This window comes from Ranitomeya variabilis, chromosome 8 (assembly GCF_051348905.1).
Source record: "Ranitomeya variabilis isolate aRanVar5 chromosome 8, aRanVar5.hap1, whole genome shotgun sequence".
In the NCBI taxonomy this organism is placed as follows: Eukaryota; Metazoa; Chordata; class Amphibia; order Anura; family Dendrobatidae; genus Ranitomeya; species Ranitomeya variabilis.
Genome location: NC_135239.1, coordinates 180,679,132 through 180,696,753, shown reverse-complemented (window position 1 = coordinate 180,696,753; position 17,622 = coordinate 180,679,132). Strand labels below are relative to the sequence as shown.

The 17,622-nt window shown below is 41.7% G+C and overlaps 1 protein-coding gene across 1 annotated transcript in view; it reads left to right on the top strand.

Annotated features, from left to right (window-relative positions):
- Positions 1-17,622, top strand: part of SLC6A1 (solute carrier family 6 member 1) — a 269,163-nt gene that overhangs the window by 188,351 nt on the left and 63,190 nt on the right. The window contains exon 5 of the mRNA XM_077277620.1: positions 8,797-8,906. Within this exon, the coding sequence (XP_077133735.1) occupies positions 8,797-8,906 (110 nt within the window). The remainder of the gene's footprint in view (positions 1-8,796; positions 8,907-17,622) is intronic.

The window sequence follows — 17,622 nt, the reverse complement described above, 5'->3', positions numbered from 1 at the left end:
CAGGGTAGTCTGGTAGAGAGCTCATCATAAACACCCCCCGGTCAAGATAGAGATCTCATCATAAACACAAGTGTGAGCCAGGAGCAATCAGGTCACAGTCCGGGATTATAATACCAAGAAAGTAGCAGATCAAGTCAAAGGGGATAGGCAAATGAATGGTCAAAGTCCAAGGTCTGGCAGCAAAAATCATAATACAGGAACTTAGAGCACAGAGCAAACGAATACCACTTGGGCTAAGCTACAACTGGCAGTATTTGGTGGCAGAGAGACAGCTAAATAGCCAATCACCCAGAATGGGTTACACCTGGAAGGCCCTGCAGGCTCAACAAGCATGCCATGCTTCAGCTAGAGCGATTGGGCTGTCACTCAAAATACTGAAAGATCAGTACACCCCTATCCTAAAGATCGGCTGAGTGGAATTATGACATTATTGAGTCCTGCTCTTGCCACACACTGTGATTGATATCTTCCTGTGAATAGAAGAAAAACTGCCATTTTAGTGTTACTGTGAGGGAAGAAGGAAACTGCTATTTACCTGTTTTAAAAGTGTTTAGTTTATTGATCAAGTTTGCATGGATCTGGGTGTAATAATTATAGGGGATAACTCAGGAGACTCTTTGCGTGGAACCAGATAACTACAGGGCACAGTTTTATAAGTGGTAAAGTCTATATTATCACACGGTGATTCAAACAGGTGCAGAGAGAAACTCAAGTCCACAACACTTGGTGCAAATAATAAACGCAGCTTAGCAGTCTATAGGAAACTTCAGAGGAAATGTAATCAAGCAGAAAGTCTATGAAGCACAGTTATTCTTGAGGATACTTGACAAGAATAAATCCTTGACTTAGTCCAGACACAGATAGATATGCTTATAGGCAGTTCAAATCATATCTTAGCTCAACCAGGGAGGCCTGGTTAATAGTCTCAGGTTATTGCAAAGCAGCAACAGCTTACATGTCCAGCAAATGCAGATGGAAGTAAACACGAGCAGCAGATGAAGGAGGATTACTGGAAACTTGTGTATGCAGCAGGAACTCAGAGCAGAGTAGCAGGATCACCACACAGGTTCACAAGAGCAGGTGTATAGCCAGGGAGTAATCAGAGGTCAGGAGCTGGATGCAAGGCAGAATACTCTAGCACAGACTGAAGGCTGATGTGGAGTTTTATAGCAGGAAGACACAGTGCACATGAGACCAAAGATGCCATCTTGGAAAAGGGCAGTAATGAATAGTAATAGAAATCTTCTGTTGGGCATTGATGTTTTCCACAGGTTCCCAAGAGTCTTCCTCAGGGGGATATCCCTGCCATCTTATCAGATATTGGAGCCGCTTCCTGCAAATCCTGGAATCAATAATTTCCTCCACCACAAATTGTTCTTGCCCATCAATCACCACAGGCTGCGGAGGTAGCACAACACGTCCCTGGAAGGTATTAGGAGAAACAGGCTTTAGTAAAGATACATGAAAAACTGGGTGTACCTTTATTGTCCTAGGCAGCTTCAGCCTGCAGGCAACAGAGCTCACAATACCGTTGATCTTGAAAGGGCAAATGAATTTCTGTCCAAGTTTTTGTGAAGGAACGTTTAACTTCAGATTCTTAGTTGCTAACCACATGGAATCTCCTACCTTGAACATGGGTGCAGGTTTACGGAATCTATCAGCCGATCTCTTATAACGTTCTTGAGCTGTGGTCAGGGATTCCTTCAGAACCTCCAGATTTTGTCTCATCACAGTCAGCCTTTCCTCCACTGCCGGAACCAGAGAATTAATTGGAGACCTAGGTAAAATACACGGATGATAACCCAGATTAGCAAAGAAAGGTGTAAATTTAGTGGAGGCGCTCTGAGAATTATTATATGAAAATTCAGCTAACGGCAACAACTCCAACCAATCATCCTGGAGATGGCTGACATAGCATCTTAGATATTGTTCCAGCCTCTGGTTGGTACGCTCAGTCTGACCATTTGTCTGGGGATGGTAAGCAGAAGAGAGACAGACATTAATATTGAGTGCAGAGCAAAACCCCTTCCAGAATCTTGAAGTGAACTGTACTCCACAGTCAGAGATGATCTCATCCGGAACCCCGTGCAACCGAAAGACATTCTGTATAACCAAGTTCACTGTATCTTTAGCTGAGGGGAGGCCGGTGCACGGAACAAAATGAGCAGCTTTAGTCAGGCAATCAACTACCACCATAAAGTCCATTGATTTAGACCCCCAAGGGCGGGACGGAACAGGTAATGGTTGTAGAAGACCCGTAGGTGCCACATGAGGAGTCTTGTAACGGGCACATACCTCACAAGAAAGAACATAGTCCTTGGTATACTTCAGGCAAGTTGGCCACCAGAAGAATCGGCTCAGGAACTCTTGTGTCTTCTGTACCCCCCTGTGACCAGCCAACTTGGAGTCATGTACCAACTTGAGGATCTGCAGACGGACGACCTCCGGGATGTAGATACGTCGATCTCTGAACCACATGCCACCCTTAAAGACAAGATTAATATCCACAGGTGGCTTGGCCAGAAATACATCACCTTCATAGGCCTCCCTGCACTCCTTCCACAAGTCCTGATCGTGGATAACTCCGATGAAATTGGCATCAGATAGAATGGTCTTGGACGGGGCTCCAGGTACGGAATCCGCAGCTTGGATTCGGGATAAAGCATCAGCCTTCCCATTATGAGAACCTGGACGGTACGAGATAACAAAGTTAAATTGATTTAAAAATAAGTTCCAACGAGCCTGACGAGGAGAAAGACATCTAGCGCATCTAAGGAACTCTAGATTGCGATGGTCAGATAGCACTATGATCTGTTGTGCAGCTCCTTGCAGATGATGCCTCCATTCTTTGAAAGCCGCAATAATAGTCAGCAATTCCTTGTCTCCCACATCGTAATTCTTCTCTGCTGAGGTTAGTCTACAGGAAAAGAAAGAACAAGGATGTAGCAGACCCTTCTCTCCAGTTCTTTGGGAGAGAATAGCCCCCAAAGCATTATCAGAAGCGTCCACCTCCACAATGAAAGGAAGTGTTGGATCTGGTTGTATCAACAGCGGTGCTGATGTGAAACAGATCTTAAGCTGATCAAAAGCTTCTTGAGCCTGTGATGACCACTTAAAGGGCTTTTCCTTCTTTGTCAAGGAAGTAATGGGATGGACAATATCAGAAAAATTTCGAATGAAGCGTCTGTAGAAATTTGCAAAACCAATAAAACGTTGGACCTCCTTAACGTTCTTGGGTACCGGCCAGTCAAGGATAGCCTGAATCTTACCAGATTCCATGTTCAGCCCCTGGGGAGAGATGATATAACCTAAGAACTGTATCTCAGAAAGATGGAACTCGCATTTCTCCGGCTTAATATACAGATGGTTCTCATTCAGACGTCTTAAAACAGTTTTGACATGTTCTTCATGTTCCTGTAGAGAGTCAGAAAAGATTAGTATATCGTCCAAATAGATCACTACAAACTGGTCCAACAAATCTCTGAAAATGTCATTAGCAAGGTGTTGAAATGTTGCAGGGGCGTTACAAAGCCCAAAGGGCATCACAGGAGATTCAAAGTGTCCATACCGGCATCTGAATGCTGTCTTCCACACATCCCCTGGACGAATACGCACCAAGTTATAAGCCCCATGAAGATCCAGTTTAGAGAACACCTTAGCATGGTGGACTCTTTCCAGTAATTCAGGAATCAGAGGCAAAGGGTAACGGTTTCGTACGGTTACCTTATTGAGTTCTCGATAGTCAACACAGGGTCTCAGGGTCCAATCCTTCTTCTTTACAAAAAAGATAGGTGCCCCTGCTGGTGAGGAAGAAGTGGTGAAGCCTTTGGCCAGATTTTCATCAATATACTCTTTTAAGGCTTGAAGCTCAGGTGCCGCCAAAGGGTATATGTTACCAAAAGGAAGGGCTGCCCCGGGAAGCAGCTCAATGGGACAGTCATAATGCCTGTGTGGAGGAAGTTGATCTGCATTCTTCTTGTCACAGATGTCAGAGAACTCTTTATAAGGTGGAGGTAAAGAAAATACCTGTACATGTGGTTCCGTAGCCGTGGACTCAGGGACAGCTTCTGTTAACGCTGAGTTGTTCCTTGTTGGGAAGATAATCTCCTTGGTCTCCCAGTTGATAATTGGGTTCTGAGAACGCAACCAAGGAATGCCTAAAATCACAGAAAAATGAGGAGAAGAAATTAGCAAGAAAGAAAGTTGCTCCTGATGATTAGGCTCCAACAAAATTTCAAGGGGTACGGTCTCCTGATCCACAGGCCCAGAGATTAAAGGTGACCCATCCACTGTTTCCATGGTAATTGGAGAGGCTCTTTGCTGAATTTTAATACCATGTTCCTTGGCAAATGCGATATCCATGAAATTGCCGCCTGCACCAGAGTCAATCATAGCTGAACTGGAAATCCACTGTCCTGAACACAGGATCTTAATAGGGAGAGAACAGTGAGAGTTCTTTTCCTTCAGCTCTTAGGGGGGGGTGAAGTCAGAAAGTGAATGGAATACAGTGTTTAAAGGCAGGCTACATTCAGAGATGTCAGATTCATCATCACAGTTGTCATACTCCCCTATTGCTGCTAGCACCTTGTTAGGCCATCTAGGACACTTAGGACAATTGATCAAGAAGTGGTCAGACTGGCCGCAGTAGAAACATAGACTTTCACAAAGGCGATGCTCCCGGCGCTCATTGACCTCGCGCCTCTAAATGGAATCAATTTGCATGGGCACCTCCTCCACCTCCCGAGAGGTTTTACCTGCAGGCTCTGTGGAAGGAAGGGAAAAGTTAGAAACACGGTTATATGCAGCAAATTTCTCCTGCCTACGCTCAGTAAGGCGAATGTCCATGCGCACACAATGCTGTATAAATGTCTCTAGCTCTTGTGGGGATTCAGAGCGGGCTGGTTCATCTTTTACAATACTAGACAGACCCCTTTTAAAAATAGGCAATTGTGCATAACTGTCCCAATTGGTATCTACCGCCAATCTCCTGAATTCAGTGGCATACTCAATAACAGAACGTTTAGCCTGGCGTAAAGACAACAAAGCAGATTCAGCTGTTGCACGGCGATTAGGGTCATCAAACATTAATGCCATAGCGGCCAAGAAATCATCCAAGTCATTTAACCGTGAGTCACGAGACTCAATCATCGGATTCGCCCAGGCGAGCGCTCGTGAGGTCAGTAGCATTATTACACACAATACTTTGGATCTATTAGTAGGAAAACGGTCAGCATGCACATCAAAATATAACATACATTGATTCACAAAGCAACAAAATTTGTCGCGATCACTATTAAATCTGAATGGGGGCAACTTAGGTGGGCTAGCTGGTGGCGGTTGCCCAGAGGGTAAAGTCACTTGTGCAGCTATTTGCGTGCTTTTGTCCTGAAAAGCTCATCCATACTGGGACTCTATGCCAGCAAGTTTGTTTTCCTGGGCTGCCATGCGGTAGCTCAAGTCCTGCAAAGTTTGTCCAAACACCTGTTGATTGTGTCCAAAGCTTCCAAACTTCTTTTGCAGACCTTCTACATCTTTCTGCAGTGATCTAATTATGAAAAACACCTGCTCTAATCTGCTTTCTGCAGTCATTGTTCCAGCAGTCTCCTTTCTTTTTTTTTTTAGGCTAGAGTATCCTGTAATAATTATAGGGGATAACTCAGGAGACTCTTTGCGTGGAACCAGATAACTACGGGACACAGTTTTATAAGTGGTAAAGTCTATATTATCACACGGAGATTCAAACAGGTGCAGAGAGAAACTCAAGTCCACAACACTTGGTGCAAATAATAAACGCAGCTTAGCAGTCTATAGGAAACTTCAGAGGAAATGCAATCAAGCAGAAAGTCTATGAAGCACAGTTATTCTTGAGGATACTTGACACGAATAAATCCTTGACTTAGTCCAGACACAGATAGATATGCTTATAGGCAGTTCAAATCATATCTTAGCTCAACCAGGGAGGCCTGGTTAATAGTCTCAGGTTATTGCAAAGCAGCAACAGCTTACATGTCCAGCAAATGCAGATGGAAGTAAACATGAGCAGCAGATGAAGGAGGATTACTGAAAACTTGTGTATGCAGCAGGAACTCAGAGCAGGGTAGCAGGATCACCACACAGGTTCACAGGAGCAGGTGTATAGCCAGGGAGTAAGCAGAGGTCAGGAGCTGGATGCAAGGCAGAATACTCTAGCACAGACTGAAGGCTGATGTGGAGTTTTATAGCAGGAAGACACAGTGCACATGAGACCAAAGACGCCATCTTGGAAAAGGGCAGTAATGCACAAAAGGTAAAAAATGTTCAGAGTCCTGACACTGGGCTGTGTAATGGGCTGAGTGGTGGAACCACTGTGCCTGAGTCTAAGGAGAGCCTGAAGGGGCACAACTAGGAGCCTCACCCAATTTAACCACGGATATGCAGCAACACATGACACCGAGATCCAAGGAGAGACAAGGGAGGTGGTCCAGGTGCTACTCCAGGACTGACCTTGGGTAGATTCCAGCTGACCCCCTAGGAATGAGTCGGTGGGGTGGCGTGAGGGAAAGTCTAATAGATGCAGGCACGCGGGCAAGGCGACAGATAGCACAGATGCCAATGGGACCGGCAAATGAGAGGAAAAGCACTGGCTGGTGCGGGCAGGAAAATGTATGTCCCATTATGGAGACTATAGCTTTCTTTCATTACAGACAATTGAGCTGTGTTTTCACGACTGTTCACTAGTGTCAAGAACATCACAGCCCAGTTAGGTCAGGCAGAACCGCCTGCTGTGATCATTGTGAGGAAAATTACACGATTGGCCGACAATTAACAGAGGAGGCTGCAAGCTGTTCACGCTATGAGGCCGATTATTGGGAAACTAACAGTGAGCATATGGTATATACATCTCTGATTCCACTGCATGGAATATTTATATACCCCGTATGATCACTGCTAACTCTATGGTAACCCCAGACTACTCGCTGCCACCAGCCGGCATTTTTGTTTACATTCAGGCTGACTGGAGGCCTGGTAAGTAGTGTATGGCTTTGAGACAGTTTATAGAACAAAAAGAACAGAACTATTGCATTTTATATTTAATCCAAAAGGAGGCAGTGTTTATGAAAGATATACAAAAGATTTTACAAAGTGGACAAGACAATACAGCATATACAATTGCAGAAAATAAAAGAGATTATCAAAAGAACTTACTAGGCTGCTCATAGAAATTACTCAACTTAGCCAAAGGAGAGGTCTTTGATTTGGGGGATGTTCAGCAAATGAAATTCAGGCATACACGATGTGTATCTCTTTACAGGAACCAAGATCATCATTTACCTTGATCTTTTATGAGCACCTGAGTTACACCCATACACCCCGGTGATGACTTCACATGTGCCGGGTTGGGAGCGATAGTCAGCACTTCAGAATTTTATGAAAATCCCCACTTATGCAATAACTCCTCTCAGCATGACCGCAGAAGGTCGAGATTGTTACCATATTTTTATTGGGATTTTACGGTTACCATGAGATAAAACACTACCTGGCTATTGTTAGCTGTCTGCCCACTATTAATTTATGCAATTTTTATTAAAATGTGCATCTTTTTCCCTGATTTGACCTGAGGATGAAAATGTATGCTCCATCCCCATCGGATTTATACAAACTCCAATATTCCATATTTTCTTTCGGAGACATATGTCTCTTTTCAGGCTCAATTTTTCCCTGTCAAGGACAAAAGGTGGGCAAAGTTCCATACCGTTTGAATGGTCTCCATGGCCTGGGCTCCAATTTGTCAAATGTCTTTTTATGTTTCCTCAGTCCTCAAGAAGTATTGTCTGATGTGATTTATCAACATTGCATCTTCAAGGGAAGAGGGGTATTGCTCGTCAGCACCTCCACTTCCTTTAAAGTATGTTGCTACTCAGCCTTTTGTGTGAAAGTATGTGCCTAAAATGTCATCAAAAAATTCATATGCAAATATTATGGAGGAATTCTCATCTATAAGCATTGCATGGGAACATGATGTATCCATAAAAAAATAATACAACACATACATGCAACACTAACATCTGAATGAGGCCTTAGACGAGTTGTAGCATCACGCACGTACCTCGCCCCATACTGCCACAGCTCTGCTCACTTTGTCAGAGTTGTGAAAGCTGGAGTGGAAAATACAAAATTCACAACATTTTTGGGCAACTATGAGTTGTGTAAAAATGTGACTTTTCATAGCAAGTTAGACCAGAATTCTTGCAAAATTGCCTTGATGAATAGGGGACATTGTGTCTCACAAAGGACAAAGGTACTATATTGGGGCACATACACTCATACGGACGAATAGGAATAAGTGTGATATCAAATAACAATAAAAAGGTTTTAAAGGATATCTGAAAATAATAAATCAGCCTTACGTGCCTACCATACTGCTACAGATCTGCCTCTCACCAGTCTTTGTGAACACAGATTGATTGGTGATGTCATGACCACAACTTATGACTTCTGCAGCTAGTCACTGAGTTCTGCAGTATTGTACAGTAGTGTCTACCTCAGCCTGACCGCTGAGCCCAGTGATCGGCTGCACTGGTCACATGCTGTCGTAATGATATACTTGCTGCATTTCTGTCAAAAGAGTTTGGGGCCATTGTCAAAAAGGCAACATTGGAGCTGTAAGAGGTAGATAAGGCTTATTAAATAATTTGTTGATAGTGCAAGTCTGTGCCCTAAAAAAATAGAATGTGAACCCTTTTAATAGCATATATTGTAATAAATTTATAAAAAATAAATAAAGTCATTGTATTTTTATTTTTTTCTTAAATATAGGTTTTACCTTGGAAACATTGTGACAATGCCTGGAACACAGAGCGCTGCTTCTCCAATTATTCCATAATCAACACAACAAACTTGACCAGCGCTGTGACTGAATTTTGGGAGTAAGTGGTTTTTCTTGGATAATATAACACATTTATAGCTCAATGATTCGGATTGTAGCACCTGTTATACAATAGTGAGATTACATATAAATGTACCTTTATTAGATCATCAGCAAACAGACTTCCATCTCCAGTAATTATAGCCTCCACCATCAGGCTCCTCTAATAATAGGGTGAAAAAGGATAATTGTGCTGCAACAGAGAACAATCCGTCAGACGTTCGCTCTCTAGCTATCGCGCAAGATTGGATTGGCTTAATAACCGGTTGCTATATGCAAATGCACGTTATTTTTTGTTATTTACTAAATTATATAAAAAACTTGTCATAAGAGCCCTTGTTGTACTTTGTTTAACATGTGAATAATCAATGGACTGAATATCGCCGTAATAACAGAAATAAAATGTGAAATGTGCTTTAAAAAAAGATATTTAAAAAAAAATTGAATATTAATATTTCTCTAAAGATTCTTATTTTTTTTCCTTTCCTTCTTTCCATGGTGACCATCAATGCATCAGTATATATTTTTTGTAACTAACTTAAAATATATATTGAATGATATTTTTTATCTAATCTAGTTTTTATTTTCTGACTTGATTATTTTCTTAAATGATTTTACGGTGTAAGTTGCTGTAAGAGTTGATATTCACTTAGTAGCTACCTGGACAGGTGTTTACTGTACATACATACTATGTACCCAGGCATTAAAAAAATAAAACCGCTTATTATAAGGAGTTTCAGCAAAACTTTATGGCCAGATTCCTCGCCAGATTCCAGATGGCCAGATTCCTGGCAAAAAAATGCTTTGAAAGGTCACATTTTATTTTCACAATCTCTAGATTGCGCAAAAAAATGTGACTTTTGACAAGCTTACATCATTCTCTCCCCAGTTCTGATAAAGTGGGCGTAACTGAGACAGAAGGGGGTGCGTGGTGTGGTGAATCCTGCTCATCAAATTCATGATGGGCGGTGGGTGCTAGAGTAAGATTTTTAGTGAGGCGCACATAGTGGTGCACACCACTATGCACCTCACCTGATTCATTAAAATTCTCCCTCATCAAGACAAACAAGAGAATCGCTGGTCTTGATGAATTGTCCTCATTGTCGTCTGGCTCAGGCTGATACTGGACGACTGGTTACTATTGCCCTTCCAGGCTCTGTCATTGCAGCCAGCAATGTTCAGCAGTGAGCAGGTCTTTCTGGGACTAAGTCCCGCTTTTCCCATACTGAGCATGCCCACGGGGTGACCTCCTATTGGAGGTCTGGGGTCACATGCTCAGGTCCTGTAGCAGCTCCTATTGGACCACCAGGAAGGTCCTTGTCTGCTACAGCTATAAAAGATTTGCATGGCCGAAAGGCCATACGCTAGTATCAACCTATGCTTTGAGCCTTGCTACTGTGTGGTCATGTTTGCATGAGGTCAGGGTTGGCTGAAATAAGCCCCTAGAATACCGGCACCTCCGGTGAGGAGTTGTTTGTGTGCTATGCTGACTGCATGACCACAGTTTTGCTCTGTTTGGTAGCTGTGTTCCTCTGTGAGGTTAACAGGGCACAGCGTTTCCCTATCCTAGCGATTCTGTGAAGTAGCAGATTTTGCTAATACCGCCATATAGCGCCGCCAATTGCTAGCAGCAGGTTCCTCTCCTGCACGGTGGACCCTGGGTTGCGAACCCACCTATTATTACATATATTTATACTCGGTGCGTTCCACCAACCCTAACATAATGGGCACTAGATTCTGTGATTGGACATGGTTCCAGGGAACTAGTGTAATCACGGTATGTGGAGGCGGGAATGAATTTTCCCCTGATATGAAACAATTAGCATCTACCATATTTTTGTCTTCCTCTGGATCAACATGTTATGTTATAGGTTGATCACGATGGACTTCTGTCTTCTTTCAACCTTAAAACTATGAAACTGTGAATCTGCTATTTTTGTGAAATTAGAGGTGAATTTGATTAATCTAGAACTATAAGCTCATATCTAATGCTGACTATAGATGAGCAAATAAATTCAGAATTGAATTCTACTTGAAAAATCTGTATTCTCCAAAGTGCAGATTTTTTTTGTAATTTTTCTGAATCATAAAAGTCATCAAAATGTAAGGAAAAATCCTTATACTCACCTTTCCACTTGGCCCCTTTTGCTCCTCATCGCCACCTGTGCAATCCTCATTGCATCTTCAGATTGCCACCACTCATAAGCACAAGAGCATGCCAAAGGTCATGTTTTCATGAACACCAAAGCCTAGTTAGCATGAGAGGGCCAGAGAACTTAGGATCAAACCTAATTACGGTGATTTGTAAAAAAAAAACGTGTACGATATAGCAATTGATTTGTTAAATATAGCCCAGGCTGTCTATCTATTCCCAAAGAAAATGTCACAAAACACTTTAGAACGTGGCAGGCATGATTCCAAATTGATCAATCTTAGTAAAGTCAATCTTAGAGAATATAAATGCACATCATGCGTTCAGAATATATTTAGCCTCAAAGCAGCTGCCAAAATAAATAGTGGAAGACAAATTGCTCCAGTGCCAACCTCAGAACGGGAGTGGTTAATAGAGCTGTTGGCTAAAAACAACTCTGGGCCTTGCATTTTTTTCTGTCACTTTTGCACATAGAAAATTGATAAATAATTTACACTTTGCACACTTTAGCAACGCTTTGTGTCAGGATAATTAGATGAGTGTCACGGTTCCACCCCTCAGGGTGTCTAGGATGCAGTTACTGACAGCTCGGCCATCCAATCTGGTATAGGGGTGCGCTGAAGCTGTCAGTACGGTGATTTACAGCTTGGCCATCCAATCTGGTACAGGGGCATGCTGAGGTGTCAGCGTGCTGATTGACAGCTCGACTATCCAATCTAAGACTGTGAGGCGTCGGCTGTCACATTCCACTTAATGGCCATGCTTCTTAACTGAGCTCAGTGTCCCAGAACACTGCCAGATGTCCATTCATCTTGTGAGGTTTGTGCTTTCTGTGCCTTGAGTTCTATATGTTTGATCTGTTGCCTGACCTTGGGCTGTGTTCTGACTACCCACCTGTTTAACCCCTTCAGCTCTGATCCGTTATCCTCCCGGAACTCTGACCTCGGAACGTTACCTGACTATGCTTTTGTCTCTTCCTTCTATTTATGATGTACCCTCCTGGCTTCTGACCTTGGAACGTTACCTGAGTACGTTATTGTCTCTTCCTTCTGTTTATGACATACTTTCCTGGGGGACCACTTGTACTTCTAAAGCAGGTGGTATTGTGCATTACAAAGAGCTATTGGACTGCAAAGGGCCTCTATATTGTTCTTGCACAGAGGCCCTCTTTTGCCAACGTCCTCCACTGTCTCAGAGACAGGAGTGCCCAGTCCGCCAACCATGCCCATTTCCACATGATGTACCCACAACACTGAGTGTTCATCAGGAATGAGGTTTGAGTTTTATGATGTGGTATCCTGACACAAAACATAGATACAAAAAAAAAACATTTTGAGAGCACAGCTTTTGGGTTTGCCAAGTCTTTCAGGAGCTTGTAACCCTCTTAATAGACTGTCTCATAAATAAGAGCACACATTAGCAAATCAGATTTTGTCTGAAGAACATCTACTGCAACTAGTGAAGGGCTTCAAAACTTGCATCAAGTGTCATTGGGATAAAACACATCAAATACCCAGACTGGATAGGGATTTGATGACTGTGACGTTTGATTGCATGCTATAAATATAGCTAATGTTAGAGAGTGGTCCAGAATATTAAAAGAAGAGATCATTGCCTTGTACAAACAAGAAAAAGGATACAAAAAATAGTATTGAATGTTCCTAGAAATACAGTTGGAAGCAGAGTTCACAAGTTCAAAGTAAAAGTAACACTGGCTACACTACCTTGATGTGGCAGAAGAAGAAAACTATCACCAGCTGCCACCAGATACCTGGAGAGGTAAATGTTCAAAAATCTTCAAGCAACTGCAAAAGACCTGAAGCTAATTTTTCTGGCAGCCGTCACAGAGAGTTCAGTTTGCACAGCAATGCAAACATGTACATTTTTGCTGACCCAAAACATGACACATATGTTTTGGTATTCTCTACTGGGGAGCAGTGAAGCAAAACTGGACCTATTTGCATATGGTTATTTTCTGAGGATGAGGTTGAAGTATCTTGAAACGCGTAGATCCACACCACAGAATAAACAAATGTTTTTATTTTATTGGTTTTCCATTATCCTTTATGGTATATTGACAGCAGCGCAGGAAAGCAATCCATCTTCTTCTATTATATAAATTGAACCATGGCGGTGCTCGTTGATGCCATGGGGCTTCTTTTTTTCTTTTGGCATTGGAAGCATGTAGCATGTGCATGGCAAGATAAATTCAATCAAGTATCAGAAAATATTAGGAGAAGACTTCATGCCTTCTGGACCGGACAGTGATACCAAACATGCCTCAAAGTCCATCAAGACATGGATCCAGAAGAGGTCCGGGAAGACTCTGGATTGCCATTTAAAGTTGGCTGACTTGAAACCCATAGAAAATACTTAGTAGAATGTGAAAAATGCAGATGCAGTATCATCCCTACTGACAAGAACCAAATCCATACAGAAATAAAAAAATATATATTTTATTAATATAATAAAATAAAAAAAACATGTTTTTGTATAAAAACAATTAAAAGAGACAGGGCAAGGAGGCCTCTAATTGGGAGGGGAGGTGTTCCCCTCACACCTAGCCAGGGACATAAATTAGGAAATAGTACACCTGATACTAGTAATTTTCTTATTTTTCTCATTTCATTTTCATTTTTCATTTTTTCAATAACCTCACAGTGACCCCACCATCTCAATTCCTCCCCATCCATATTATCATCTTCTTGGCAATTGTGGGTGATGCTGTAAGGGGTTATCTAAAGCCATGATATACGCGCCTTTAATTTGCTATGTATATTTAATGTTGATTAAGGTTTACTGTATGACTTTTATATGTTTCTAAATACCACAAATGTACTGTGTATAGTATTTAGATAGGGAAAGCGTAGTACCCTATTTAGCCCACTAGATGGGGATATAGTGATGCTCAGAGTGTAAATAGTTAATGCAGGAGGGGCTAGCTGTGGTTAAGCAAAGGAGCATCCTGCATTTTTGTCAGTTGGGCCAGTGAGCCCTGACAGGGCAGTCAGCCCCGTAACGTTTTAAGACAGGAGCCCAACCATTCAGGGCCTGTGGGCCATAGATGGCAGCACAGATTACAGCAGCGCAGATTATAACAGCACAGATGGTAGCGAGACAGCTAACAGTAGTACAGCAACACAGGTCACTCATCATGTGGCAGCTTGCTATGTGGACAGATGCCCTTTTGTCTATAGCGAAGGGAGGGGAGTGTGGTGAAGCTAGACAGAGAGGATGCTGTGATGCCGGACAGGACGGGACAACCCGGGTACATGCTGAAGGAGGACAGGAAAGGCACAGGAAAAGTGACTGAGGCAAACTGTGTGGTACCCGAAGTGCATGCTGTAATTGATTTGCATTGGCTGAGAACAGACAACAGTAAAGGTTCTTGTTTAAAGTTGGAGCTGGACTGTGTCTCTGTTTTTGAACAAGTGTCTGGAAAGAAGTCTCACCCACCCAGGGGTGAGCCTTGACAGTGTGAAGATGAAGAAAAAATGGTATGCTTAATGAAAGCTGTGGAGTGTAAGTGATGGGAGACCAGGGCGCGTTAGAGCTGTTTACCTCAGCCACGACTGCCGTCCCGGCTCACCCTCACAGTGCCTCCCCTCCATATTGGAGGCTTCCTTGCCTTTTCTATTTTAATCATTTTTTTACAAAAACATTTTTTTTTAAATGTTATCATATTCATAAAATATATTTGTTTTATTTCTGTATGGATTCGCTTCTTGTCAGTAGGGATAATGTCCTGCATGACCTAGCTTGTTTATGTACTTTAAAGTGCCTAACACCTATGAACTTTTCAGACTTATGAGAATAATCTGATTCATACTATTTGTGGTTTGGAAAGTATGAATCAGGTGACAGCCAGGTTCCCTTTAAAAATGCAATTTTATGTTGATTTTGGAAAATACACTCATTATTTTAGTTGTTGAGTTATTTAATTCATTTGTGTTCAATTAGCTCTTGTGAAAACAACAGTAACTGGATATTTTGCTAAGAAGCTTAATTTGCAATTGGAGTTGAATACTTTGATTGCAACTCTTTATGTAAAACTCTTAAACAATCAATATCACTATTGTTACATGGGAGTTTTTTAAAGGGGTTCTCTGGGAGTAGAAAAATGTGGCTGATCTCTTTCAGTAAAAAAGTGACACCCTTCCATAGGTTCTGTTTAGAGAGATAAAAAGCAAGAGGTGCTGCCCATCTAACACCATGGGCAACAGATAAGGGTGAGTTGTAGGGCTGGTCGATCACTTGAATGGGTTGTACGCAACACAACAACGGCGTGAAGAGTAATGTATAATCCAAAAACCAAGAAGCACTACGGCGCTAAAAAATTTCTAAAGCTGCTGATACCACGACAAGCCCTGTGCCACCTTGTCCCAAAAAACCCCCAAAGATTCAAAGAAAAAATGTTGGTACCGCGCTAAAATTATTGGCCCATGATATAACAATCTGTATCCGAAATACGGAGCTTCCTGGTTTGACAATATAATGAAGCTCCTTAGGGAAAGTGCAATAGTGCCATAGAGAACGCACACTTACCAGAGGCTATAGTTATACAGCAGTAGTTCTTAAATATATGTAGATGGTAGTTACTAAATACTCGACTTAGAAATGTATTTTAATATATACACTTATTGCACCGCTAACTACAATCTAACCATAGTCATATATATAAACTGCCCCCTATGAAGCCAATCTCTTACCTGGCATGTATTTACTGGGGTATTCAGTTTGCCCAGTCCTTCTTAGAAGGTGTGGATAATAAGCTGGTGGGGGCACTTGTAGAAGTATGCACGCTACCGTGCAGAGCCAGGAACGCCCAGGCCAGCGGCGTCGCTGGATGCTCGGGGAAAAAAAGATGGCTGCTAGTGTTTCCTGCAGCGTGTGACGTCACCAGGCTAAGAAGCCTCTCTGGGGCCAAAATAGTGATACCGTAACCAACGCGTTTCGAAGGATCGCGTCCTTCTTCCCCTGGGTACTGAAATAATAGAAAGGTGATTCCTTTCCTGCAATGCCTAAGGAAGCTCTACTCCGAAACGCATTGCAATAAATTTGATTTTTTTTTATTCTTACTGCCTGGATTAACCTTTGTCTGCGGCAGTATTCAGGATCCACTTCACTCCTCTTTTCTTTACATCTTTACATAGGTTGTATTTTTTGACATCGCAGCTCAAATCTAGTGAAGTATATGGGGCCCGGTAGCAAAAGTAATCCCAACCTGTGACGTGTTGTGATGTTTTTTTCATCCAGAAAATTCCTATTATGTGTACACTAAAGACACCCTAAAATTATTCCTTTACTGCAGATATACATGCTGTTCCTTCATCCTACGATGTATATAAAGTCTAGAGTAGTCAACATCTGAGTGTCTTCAGCACTCTTTTATAGGTTCTACATAAAGAACTCAAGAGCGCAGATCACACATTTCCTCGTGCTAAACTCATGTGTAGTTATTCCTTTATAAGTTAGTCTATATTGAACTCCCAAAAGAAAAAAAAAGCTGAAAAATCGTGGGAAATAACTAACGGAAAAGGCCAAGCAGTCGACAGACGCCTTATTAAAGTGAATTTATAGCTTCAAGGTTTCATATAAAGCATCTTGTGAAAAGAAGGTCAGCAAAGGCGGACAAATGAAGCGATGTAATAAAGTTCACTTAACTAATCTCTAAACCAGCGCCTGCTCTGGCATAAAGGGTATCTGAAGATACTGTTCACATGATTTATGCCGTCGGGAGACCAGTAAAATTAAAATGTAAAGATGCTTGTAAATTAGTTGTGTGATGTCTTGCTCTTCTTCGGAAATCTTACATTTTCTTTTCAAATTAAGGGATCTATTCTTTTGCACACATCACCCAGTAAAAGTCGGAACATCAGACCATCTGATAACGATTTTCAGTGCTGTTGAATTAATATTAGGAAATTAAATTATCTAGAATTCGCCACACACAATCATAGAACAAATAACCAATCTGATTAGAAGTACCTTAATTCAGAGCAGGAAAAACCACTGAATGATTAAGTTTCCTCTTCAAACCGTTAAATCTATGAAAATGCTTGTATCACTCATATCCCATAGTTAGCTTCTTGACTGCCACGGTGCCAAAACTTCGAGTATGGGCAGCTGCTATAAATTTAATTTTTTATTTTGCATGTACAAAGGAAAAACAGGGGTATGTTCCATCTCTTTAAGCAACATTCCAATTTTTTTTATACAATGTAAAAAATTACTTGACAGTTGACACTCAAAGGCAGAAATCACGAAAACGGAGAGAACATTGATGCATTTCGATCACATTCACAACCTTAACGAGAGCATTTTTTTGCATTACACCATGGCTAAAATACTTGAACATCACATCTATATAGTATCAGATTTTTATGCATTCCAAAATCATGATTATTCATATAGATATTTTTTACACCTTTTTCAAGCTCCCCTTACTGAAAGGACTAGCTGTAATTTTATAAATATGGCTTTAAAATTTGCATCCATTACTGGGGCTATCCTGCTAGAAAAATGTAGTTATGCAACTTACTAGTATACTTCATTTTTAAATGTT